Below are 12,329 nucleotides of genomic sequence, written 5' to 3' on the forward strand. Positions count from 1 at the left end.
ATGCATTTCCTACGATGATAGTACAGCCAGTTCAATCAGAGTGTTCAACAGGCAATTAGGTAATTATCTGAAAAGGATGAACAGTTAGGGTGACAGGATGAGGAATAGCGAGTCAGTGTAGACACAATAGGCTCAATGGCCTTTTTCTGCACTGTAACCATTTTGTGTTTCAAATTGGAAGTCTTGGCAAAAACAAAATACAGGAGATGATGGCAAGTGTGCCAATTGCTACATAAATGACCAGTTTAATCAGTAAACTCATTTACATTTGATGGTATTTGGTCTTTGCAAACTGAATACGTTCAAACCTTGCAAATGTTTTGAATTACCTGCCAGCGTTGGTCCTTACAGATCCGCACTCCTTTTTCATAGCCAAGCATCAGCCAGTCAACTTGCTGACCAACTTGCATCCTTTTCTGCTGCAGTTGTTTGAAATTTGGTATTCTTGCATCTGTTCTGATGAATGCAAGTTGAGAATCCTCAGCAATGCATGTGGAGTTGGTTTAGAGAAATAACTCTCATTCTCTTGAACGTCAAGTACACTGGGACAGAAACTAAAAGTTAAAGCTAGGCTTTTCAGGACTGCAAGTAGCACAAAGGAACTCTCCTGCAAAGGGAATTTGATGCTAGGTTCATTATTAAGTTGAAATCTAATGTTTATTGATTACTGCTTCTCAAAGGACATGGGGTAGAGATGGATAAATGGAGTAGAGGTAGATAAATGAAGTTTGGTCAGAGAAATCTCCTTAGCTGATTGAATAGTAACACAAGCCTGAGGGGTTACTTGTCCCTCTGGTCCATGTACTGAAAGGGGATGAATGTGGTCTTTCAGCAATCAAGGCCCCATCTATTCTCTGGTGTACATTTGCGTCAACCCATAACACTATTTTAGAGGAAGGTGAATTCTCCTGGTCAAATCTCTCCCAGTACTAATGTTTTCTGGCCAATATCCCAAAGGTACTTTTCAGAATTTGCTACACAATCCCTATGACTGCAGTGCCTACACTACCTGAGATTTTCTTCTCACCACCACATGCCCTTCCACCTATTTTTGTATCATTAGTAAATATGGATAAATGTCCCCTCCTCCAAATCATTGTTAGATAGTAAATAATAAGGTCCTATGAGTTGGAGGGAAAGGGAGAGAAGAGAGGGAGACAGAGAAAGAAAAAGAACAAGAGCAATAGCAGCAGGGTAAATATGTGGCAGTCAATGATAATAGAATGTGTACGCATAGAGAAATTGTATTAAGTGAGTGGTTGGAGGCAGTGAGAGGGTAGCATGCACACGGGCAGTGGAAGGTTTCAGTAAAACAATGGGTAGAGAATTGGTTAAAAGATAGGAGTGGGAAAGAGTAGGGGGTAACTGGAGATAAGTATGAACAGAGGTCCCTTAGTGATCATAACTGGATTATCATCCGTATATAAATAAAACCAGCAAGTGATCATAGAAGAATCATAGAATCCTTACAGCGTGGAAGCAGGCCATTCAGCCCCTCAAGTTTGCACTGACCCTCCAAAGTGATCTTATCTGCAGCAGTACATAGCACAGTGGTTAGCACTGCTGCCTCACAGCTCCAGGCAAGCCAGGTTCGATTCCACCCTCGGGCAACTGTCTGAGTGGTATTTGCACATTCTCCCAGCGTCTGTGTGGGCTTCCTCCCACAATCCAAAGACGTGCAGGTTTGGTGGATCGGCCATGCTAAATTGACCAGTGTGTGCAGGCTAGGTGGGTTAGCCAGGGGAAATGCACAGATACAGGGTGGATGTGGGTGGGATGCTTTTGGAGGGTGTTGCCGACTCAAAGGGCCAAATAGCCTGCATCTATACAGTATTCTGTATAGATCTAAGGATTCTATGATCACTTCTCTGATTTTATTAATATATATGATCCAAACATGGATAAAGGGAATACAGTTCCAAAGTTTATTAGGTGATTGAGATGTTGGTGACATAGTGAATGGTGAGTAGGATTGCCACAGACTTCGGGAAGACATCAACAGACAATAAAAATCGGCAAATAGCAGATGTGATCCAATACTATTCAGTGTGAACAGGTGCATTTTGGAAGAGATAGAATAAATAGAATTAAAAGCCAAATATTGTGGATGCTAGAGTGAAATAAAAACAGGAATTGTTGGAGAAACTCAGCAAGTCTGGCAGCATCGGTAAAGTGAGAAACAGAGTTAACATTTTGAGTCCATATTGAAGTGATGTAGAGATACCGGTGTTGGACTGGAGTTGCCAAAGTCAGAAGTCACACAATGCCAGGTTGTAGTCCAACAGGTATATCCTAGTCAGAGACCTGCTAGAATCTCCAATCTTTCTGCAGGCCATTTAGGAATAATTTCTTGAAAAAGATTGTGATGCTTTCTCTGAAGTCCATGCTGATTGTAATAACACAAAATGTGTATAGTAATAATCTAACAAAGAGATAGTTCCCTTTCTGGACATGAGTACAGGCATCACATTAGTCTCTTTATCCCTCTACTTGCACATTACCAGGTCTCAACACACTCAACTATGTGTTTTTTGCTTCATATTTTCTACCTGGTTTCTCAGAACTATCAAAAACACATCATTGATCTATTAGTGTTCAGGCCCTCTGGTCTGCTCAATAACTCAACTTCTGTTGAATTCCTTATTCATTCTATTTGGGTTATTTACTGAGGTTGGGCACTTGTGAATAGGTGAGGTAGTCAAAAGTGTTTTCTCTAAAGTGCTCATGTTTTCAAGACAATGAATGTATCTGATGCTACTCCGCTGTTCCTGAACTGCTGTCTTTGACTACTGGACTGAAAGAGTTTGCAAGAGGCCTTCCTCATCTGTGTCTCCGATGTGTCTTTTTGTACATTCCAGTATTCATCATTGAACCCCCCTGCCCCCCCACCCTGTCCTTTACGTTATGTATTCCTGTTGCACATAGGTCAGCATTATATCATTAAAAGATACTGAATTTAAATAGCTTCCTCACTTGCTATGGTCACATTTTCTCTAATTTCTTTCCCTTTATCCCTTTTTAGTTGTGTAGCTAGATCAAATCTTTGGTGTTACAAGACTGCAGATCATGGTGTCTTTGTATGTTTGCTGTCCTTTGTTCCTGTTTTATGTAGATCATCAGTTTTTTTAAAATGCATTTACTAGATGTGGGAGCTGCTGGCTGGGGCGGCATTATTGTCCTTGAGGTGGTGATGAGCTGCCTTCCCAAACCACTGCAGATACACCCAACTGGCATTAGGGAGAGAGTTCCAGGATTTTGACCCAGCAATACTGAAGGAAGCATAATATATTTCCAAGCCAAAGTGATGAATGGCGTAGAGGAGAACTTGCAAGTAGTAGGTATTCCCATGCATCTGCTATCCTTCTTCTAGATGGCAGTGGTTGAGAGTTTGGAAGTTGCTGCTGAAGGAGCCTTGGAGAGTTGCTGCAATGCATCCTGTGGATGGTCCACACTGCTGCTACTGAGTGTTGGTGGTGGAAGAAATGGATGGGGGTGCCAATTCAGAAAGAGCAATTGATCACTTGACAATTTGGACCTTCCCTCTCACATCTGGGTGGGTAAATATACATACCAACTTCCAATTCCAATGCACATGGGATTTCCCAGTGTATACTACATTAATGGAAGGAACCAATAAACCTCATCATTATCTTTACAGAACTAACCAATGTTGTACGTTACTGGGTGATCCTCAGCATCTCTACCATTCAGAGACAAAGCTTTATGAGGAATCCTGAATGGATGAATGTGAAATATGACAAAAACAGATGTCAATTAGGCCCGATTCCACACTCTCTCATCAGCCTATCTGGTCAGCTTGAAGAGGAGGGAAATACAAGCTCCCAACACAGGGGAAGACCAGAAATTTTCTTATTTGTACAGGAATCAAACATTTTTAATCAGCATTTCAATTAGATATACTTTTTTCTAAATTGAACTTAGCAGAATAACATTCGTGGAACAAGCAAAATGGCGATTGTGACTAGGCTCAGTTTAACATGGGAGCAGTCACTGTCAGAATGATGTATTTTACAAAATATCATAGTGCTATGCAAATTTGTTTTATTAAATAGACTCCAACACATGGCAGTTGATGAATCCTACATATAAAGGCCTGCTTTACTGCTCTTTTATCATTGTACCTCATTCAGCAAGGAATCAGTGCAGTTGGAGGGCTATACAACACTCCCCAGTGCTGACTCGGGACACTTACTGCAGACAGGACTGTCACAAGGACTTTGGAACGTTCACATCAGCTGGATCCCCAAGTACTGACTGGTCCCATTACAGGATCAGGGGAAACAAAAGTGAAAATATTCATTTCTAAATAGAACTGAGGAAAATGATGCCCATCTTATCCTGTCAGTCCAAAAGGAACTGGCCCAGTGCCAGATTGACAGGAGGGTTGGTCACAAAATCCCCAGGAGGAATCCATGGTCCACGCCAAATTAAACAAGTTGCAGGCCGGGCTGCAGTACTGTTTTAATTGTTCTCGGTGCCTCTGTTGGGAGCAGGGAAACCAGACAGAGTCCCAGCTCCTGATCACATCCTGCTGGAAAGCAGGTGAACAAGATCAAGACTGGCTGCAACATCCCCATAACCATCATAGCCATCGCCATCCCCTCCCCAGTCCAACAGCTCATTACTTGGGCCGCACTCAGGCAAGCTGATCAACATAGTGAGGTACAGGGTATCTTCAGTGCTGCCCACCTCCTTCCTGGTGAGGAGACGACGAAAGAGAAGAGCATCAGCAGCAGGAGAGACATCCGCTTTTTCCATTAAAGAGTAGTCCACTGGCATCCCAGCTACTAATAGTAGGAGGTTGCAGTAACAGATAGAATTGTTCCTCCACTCTTCATTCACTATCAAACACTTGGGCAGGACACAGTTAAGCAAGGAGTCAGTTAGACCAGAAATTTTGAACAGTATTCGTTCTGGGATTATCAGATACTGCTGTTACATGTAAGACAGACTTGATGATGCTGCTGGAAGTGAGAGGTGGGTTACTATAGCATCAGATCTCACCTGGGAATGCTGCTGCGAGGACAGAGTACCCCATTCCCAGGAACATGGCACTCAGAACACCATCCTCATTTTCACAAAGAAACCACTCACTGTACAAACCACTGGGTAACAAACAAGGAATTAAAATATGTTCCTCTTTAAATCAAATACCATCTCATTCCATCATAAAATAATTCATTTTGCCGGTGTGGATCAACAATACATCATTAAAAACTGCATGTATGTAATTGAAAACACAATCATACAAATTAGACTGCACCTCCCACCCTCACCCTTTCAGTTTGCAGCTCATCACTTCGTGCATCTATACAAATCGTTTTTGTTCAACTGCATACATTCGTCCAGCTGGAGCCTTCCGGAAAAATAGACTGTTTCCTCGGCTCAGGTTTCCCTGCAAGAAAAACAAATTTAAATTGTTAAATAAATACAACTTTGGGAGAAAATCCATTCAAAGGAAACTGTCAGAGGAACTGCAGGAGCTGGCAAAGGAGCTACACAGGCTCAACATCACATTCCGATGGCAGGGCAGCATTAAGACTCATTCTTGGCACTGCAACACACACAGAAATACCAAACGTACCAGGACTACAATCAAAACAAATAAAACCCAAAACATTCAGCAGAAATGAAGAAAGACCACAGTTTGAATTATTAACACAGAAACATAAAAACTCAGAACATTTTGGCCATTTGGCCCTTTAAACTTGCTCTGACATTTGATATGGTTATGGCTGATACTCTCTCTGAATGAGATATTTCCCTTTCTCCCCATACTTGTTGACAACTGTAATGTCTAAAAAAATTATCTATTTCTTTCTTTAATGTATTCAATGATGTAGCCTCCACAACCTTCTTTAGTAGAGAATTCCACAGATTCATCAACCTTGCAGTGAAGACATTTTAATTCGTCTCCTGAGACTGTGATCCCTGGTTCTTCACTCCCCAGCCAGAGGAAACATCCTTCCTGCATCTAGTCTGTCCAGCTCTGTTAGCATTGTATTTGGTTAAAGTAATATTCCCTCTCATCATTCTAAACCCTAGTGAACACAGGTGCAGTCAAACCAATCTCTCCTCACAGGACAGTTCCGCCGTTGCAGGTATCAGTTTGGTGAACTTCCATTGCACTCCCTCAATCGCAGGTATATACTTTCTTAGTTAGGGACAGCAAACTATAGAAAATAGCATAGGTGCGGTCTCACCAAGCCCTGTATAACTGCAGAAGGACGGCCCTACTTCTGAAGTGGATGTCAATGGGCTAGCAACCCATGGGAACACATGTTTGAATCCAACTGTGACAGATAGTGAGATCTGAATTCTTTAAAGAGAGTCCGGAATTTTTAAAAAAGCTAATCTAATAGCAACCACTGTTGGTTGTCATAGTGAACGAGATGGGTTTCTTAATGTCCCACAGGGAAAGAATCTGTCATCCTTACCTGATCTAATCTACATGTAACTCCAGACTCTCAGCAATGCTGTTGTCTGTTAACTGTCAGGGATGGACAATAACTGCTGGATTAGCCAGCAAAGCCCACATTCTGTGAATTACGGAAACAAAATTCAAATCTTACGCTAAAGGCCAATACACCATTTATACACTCATTGACTGGTGTCAAAGGACACCCAGATCCCCCTGTATTTCCACACCTCCCAATACATCACCATTTAAATGATACTATCCATTTCAGGTTTGCACACTGAAGTGTATAACTTCATTAAGCCTAGTCTGTCATTGCTGCCGCCTAACCTGGTGAGCATTCCAGTTTTTTTTTAAATTTTAAACTTCAAGCATTTGCAGTGCTTCTGTTTTGTGTCAGCATTTAAAAAGTGGTTCAACAACACCTATAGTTGGGGCATAGTGTAACACCATCTCATGCCGAGTACTCGGCATGCCAATACTTGTCTAACCAGTTATTCTTCATATTTAAATTGTAATTACAGCTGATGGTAATATAGGGCAAGTCAGGCCAGAGAATGAAACTTGGGTTAATAGATAAGTAGTTTTATTTTTGCAGTTTGGTTACTGTTGTGTTTAGTCACTGAAGGTACTCAAAGGTTTTAGGCAATTTACATTTACAAAAAAAGGTCTTTATTCTTTATTCATTCACAGGATGAGGGTGTTGCTAGCTAGGCAGCATATATCACCCATCCCTAATTGCCCAGAGGGCAGTTCAAAGTCAACCATATTGTTGTGGGTCTGGAGTCAGATGTAGGCCAGACCAGGTGAGGGAAGGAAAGGGCCACCCTTAAGGACATTTGTAAATCACATGTTATTTTTCCAACAATCGACAATGGATTCATGCTCATCATTTGACTCTCATTTCCAGATCTATATTGATTTCAAACTCAAAAAAATGACTAAGAAACAGGAATAGGCCATTCAGCTCCTTGAGTCTGTTCTGCCATTCATTAGGATCATGGCTCATCTAAAATTCCTCACTTTCACTTTCCTGCCTTTTCCTCCCCATAACCCTTGTCTATGTATCTCTGCCTTCAACATGCACAAGGATTCTGCCCCGTAGCTCTGCGTCAAGGTGTTTAAAAGACACTCAACCATCAGAGAAGAAATTTCTCCTCATTTCGAGAATAATATGTCTACAGAGTCAGTTTGGGTTGAGGTCAGGGACAAGAAAGGAGCAGTCACTTTGTTGGGGATCTGTTTTTTTTACAGACCCCCTAATAGCTGCAGAGTAGAAGAGGAGCAGATTGGGAGGCAGATACTGGAAGGGTCCAGAAGTCACAGGGCTTTAGTCATTGGTGACTTCAACTTTCCAAATATTGATTGGAAACATTTTAGTTCTAATAATTTAGATGGAGCAGATTTTGTCCAGTGTGTTCAGGAAGGATTCCTCACACAGTATGTAGATGGACCAGTATGAGGAGAGGCACTTTGGATTTGGTGCTTGGCAAGGAACTGGGGCAAGTGTTAGACCTGTTGGTAGGAGAGCACTTTGGCGGTAGCAATCATAACTGTTTCTTTCACAATAGTCATGGATTAGGATAGTTACATACGGCACGGTAAAGTTTACAATTGGGGGAAGGGTAATTACAGTTCTGTTAGGCAAGAACTGGGTAACATAAATTGGGAACAGATGCTGTCACGTAAGAGCACTACAGAAATATGGAGATTGTTTAAGGAATGCACACTGCGTGTGCTCAATATGTTTGTCCCTAGCAGGCAGAGACGACATGGTTGAGTGAGGGATCCATGGTTCTCGGTACAGGTCGAACGAACGGCTAAGAAGAAGGAGGCTTATGTAAGGTTTAGGAAAAGAGGAACGGAAAAGGCTCTACAGGGATACAAGTCAGCTAGGAAGGAGCTGAAGAAAGGGCTTAGGAGAGCTATAAGGGGGCATGAGAAAATCTTGGTGAATAGGATCAAAGAAAACTCCAAGGCTTTTCACACGTATGTGTAGAACAAGAGAATGACCAGAGAAAGGGTAGGGTCGATCAAGGATTGTAAAGGGAATTTGTGCCCAGATCCTAAAGAGATAGGAGAGGTCCTTAAATGAATACTTTTCTTCCGTATCTACAACTGAGAGGGACCTAGTTATAGCAGAAGACGTTGTGAAACAGGCAGGTAGGCTACAGGAGGTTGATGTTAGTAAAGAAGATGTGCTAGGAATTCTGAGGAAGTTGAAGATAGATGAGTCCCCCGGGCTTGATGGGATTTATCCGAGGATTCTATGGGAAGCATGGGACAAGATCGCAGGGCCTTTGGCAATGATCTTTTCATCCCCACTGTCCACTGGTATAGTGCCGGAAGATTGGAAAGAGGCAAATGTCATTCCCTTGTTCAAAAAAGGGAACAGGGGTGACTCTGGAAATTATAAGCCAGTTAGTCTTATGTAAGTGGTAGGCAAATTATTGGAAAGGGTTCTGACAGACAGGATTTACGATCACTTGGAAAGGCACAGTTTGATCGTGATAGCATGGATTTGTGAGATCATGCGCACCATATTGAAATCTTTGAAGAGGTGATCAAACACGTGGATGAAGGTAGAGAAGTGGATGTGGTATACATGCATTTAAGTAAGGCATTTGATCAGGTTGCCCATGGTAGGCTCATGCAGAGAGTCAGGAGGCATGGGATAGGGGGAAAGTGTGGCAGATTGGATTCAGAATTGGCTGACCCTTGGAAAACAAAGGGTGGTAGTGGATGGAAAGTATTCAACATGGTGCTCAGTTATGAGTGGTGTACCACAAGGATCTGTTCTAGGTCCTCTTCTATTTGTGATTTTTGTAAATGATTTGGATGAAGGAGTGGAAGGGTGGATTAGCAAGTTCGTGGTCAATACGAAGGTGGGTCATGTTGTGGACAGTATGGTGGGCTGTTCTAGGTTACAAAGGGGCATTGATAGAATGCAGAGCTGGCTTGAGAAGTGGCAGATGGCGTTTAACCCTGAAAAATGAAAATTTTGGAAGGACAAACTTGAAAGCAGAATACAGGGTAAACGGAAAGATTCTTGGCAGTGTGGAGGAGTAGAGGGATCTTGGGGCTCACGTTCACAGTTCCCTGAGAGCTGTCACCCAGATCGATAGAGTTGTTAAGAAGGCATATGGTGTTTTAATAGAGGGATTGAGTTCAAGAGTCGTGAAGTTATGCTCCAGCTATACAAAAGCCTGGTTTGGCCACATCTGGAGTATTGTGTCCAGTTCTCGTCACCTCATTACAGGAAAGATGTAGAAGCGTTAGAAAAGCTGCAGAAGAGATTCACCAGGATGTTGCGTGGAATGCAGGGAAGGTCGCATGAGGAAAGGGTGAGACAGCAAGGGCTTTTCTCTTTAGAGTGATGAAGGATGAGACGTGACTTGATAGAGGTATATAAAATGATCAGAGGTATAGATAGAGTAGACAGTCAGAGACTCTTTCCTAGGGCGAAGGTAGCTTTTACGAGGGGAAATAGTTTTGAAGTGAAAGGAGGTAGATATCGGGGAGACGACAAAGGTAGGTTCTTTCCTCAGAGAGTGGTAGGGCATGGAATGCATTGCTAGAGAGGGTAATGGAGTCGGCTTCATTGGGGTATTTAAGCAGTTGTTAGATAGGCATATGGATGATAGTCTAAGGTGGTGGTGGAGGTTAGATAGACCTTAGGATTTGGGTAAAAGCTTGGCACAACATTGTGGGCCAAAGGGCCTGTACTGTACTGTTCTATGTTCTATTTCCGACTTAAGTTGGTGTCCCTTTATTCTGAGACTATGCCCTCTGGCCTGAAAACACAGGTTTATCTCATACAATATAATAAAAAAAAACTATAAATGTGACAATTTTGAAAGATCTTAACACAAAGAACAAGACAGATTCAACTCTTTTCCCAGCAATATTGTTTATAGATATTCAATCTCACTATAGTATTACTCCTGTCTTAAAGTTAAGATTTCTTACTCAACTGACTCTTCATGATCAAAGGACTTCTTTCTAGTTCGGAGGTTCTGGATTTCATAGATCACAGAATGTGGAAGCAGGCAGTTTAGCCCATCGAGTCTACACCAACCCTCCGAAGAGCATCCCACCCAGACTCACCCTGTAACTTATTCCTTTAACTCTGTATTGCACATAGTTAATCAAACTAACCTGAACATCCCTGGACACTGAGAAATTTAGCATGGCCAATCCACATAACTTGCACATCTTTGGACTGTGGGAGGAAACCAGAGCACCTGTACAAAACCCATGCAGACACGGGGAGAATGTACAAACTCCACACAGACAGTCGCCCCAGAGTGGAACTGAATCGGAGTTCCTGGCACTGTGAGGCAGTAGTGCTAACTACTGAGTCACCGTGCCTTTCAGTTTGGACAGCTAGAAGACTTCTACAAATTTACACCACTGGGAGACATGTACAAAGTAAACGCTCATAAACTAACATGCTCTTCTGTTGATGAGATCATTCCTCTCAGCTGAATACCTCTAGGGGCGCTTGAGCACCTGTTTGTCTGTAGGTCATAAAAGTTCAAATTTGTAACCATCGCATCAAATAACTCTAAGGGTGTTTGATCAAGGCACTTAAATTAATCCCATGCACTCTTGAAAAGGATGTTTATCTCACTGTTCCAAATGAACTTCTGACAGTCTCATAAAAAATTATGTTCAACATAGCTGAAATATAAAATTTATTTTGCCTGCACTTTTAAAAACAAATTCCCAAATGATAGTAAATTATAAACCTTTATCTCAAAACTTTTGACAGTCAACTTCATTGGATGTTTTGCCATGGGAGAAACTGGGCATTTTATCTGAACCAGTTCTTTGGACAGTTGCAGGCACATCATGGCCTTCATAAGGGTTGAATAGGGATTAACAGTGGGAACTGTGGCTGAATTCTCTCCCACCAAAATGAGGAGAAATAAAGACTACTGCAAAAATCACAGCCTGAGAATGACAATGGAGCCATTCTGTTGTTCTCCACTGAGATTAGGATAGTCCTATCAACACTGTACACTGACCTAGTGACAAATGTATATGCAGCATGTGTACTGCCAACCCACCTCACACCAGTTATCAGGACCAAGCAGAAATGGAGATGGTAGCCTCCAACTCTATGTGTTATTGTGTAGTGTAACTATTAATTGTCAAAGCAGTCCAACAGGGGAGTGCAGGCGAAGGGAGCATAATCTTAAAAATCAGTACTAAACCAGCTGGGATGAAATCGGGAAGTACTTCTTCATACAGAGGGGAGTGGAAATCTAACACACTCACCCCTTAAAGATTTTTGTGGCTGGGGATTAATCAAAATTTAAAAAATTGAAGTTTGTTAGTTAGTGAGTGAGTGAGTGAGAGAGGGAGTAAATCCTAGCCTCATATTGAGTGTTACGGAAACAAGGTGATAGCTGGAGTTACAGTATAGATCAGATAGCATTTAAGTATACAGTGGAATAGGTCTAAGGGGCTGAATGGTTAAAGCTTATATCAGTCAGTTTCACAAATGCGACCATTATCCACTCTTGGAGCTAACACTGCTTTTAGGATAAAAAGATGTTCGGAACCATCGCACAGAGACCCTGACAACTCCAAAGGGCTCGTCGGTGGGAACCATCTTTAATATATGTGGCATGTTTCAGCTACACCATATCTTCTGGGTGATGCAGCAATAAAAGAACTGCCACATTACAGTGTGAGGAAGTACAGCCCAGCCTAACTCATATGTACTTAACTTAGCTGGTAAAGATTGGTAATTTCTAACAAGCAAAACTGAATAGTTAGAGAAAGTAACTGAATTATGGATAGGGGATATAGTTTATACAGACTTTCAGAATTCCACTTAAGAAATTTTTGAAATCAAAGCTCACAGAGATGAAGGAAAACT

At 41.9% G+C, this 12,329-nt stretch overlaps 1 protein-coding gene and 1 non-coding gene across 4 annotated transcripts in view; both read right to left on the minus strand.

The window, feature by feature from the left end:
• Nucleotides 1-4,045: 4,045 nt before the first annotated feature.
• Nucleotides 4,046-12,329, minus strand: part of mtch2 (mitochondrial carrier homolog 2) — a 40,284-nt gene continuing 32,000 nt past the window's right edge. For all 3 annotated transcript variants that reach the window (XM_048545808.2, XM_048545807.2, XM_048545810.2), the window contains one exon: nt 4,046-5,416. In XM_048545808.2, coding sequence (XP_048401765.1) covers nt 5,330-5,416 — 87 coding nt within the window. In that variant the 3' untranslated portion in view covers nt 4,046-5,329. The remainder of the gene's footprint in view (nt 5,417-12,329) is intronic.
• LOC125459586 (small Cajal body-specific RNA 14) lies at nt 11,998-12,129 on the minus strand. The gene has a single exon (XR_007249053.1). It is a non-coding gene; the product is annotated as a small Cajal body-specific RNA 14 (non-coding RNA).

Source organism: Stegostoma tigrinum, chromosome 17 (assembly GCF_030684315.1).
Source record: "Stegostoma tigrinum isolate sSteTig4 chromosome 17, sSteTig4.hap1, whole genome shotgun sequence".
NCBI lineage: Eukaryota > Metazoa > Chordata > Chondrichthyes > Orectolobiformes > Stegostomatidae > Stegostoma > Stegostoma tigrinum.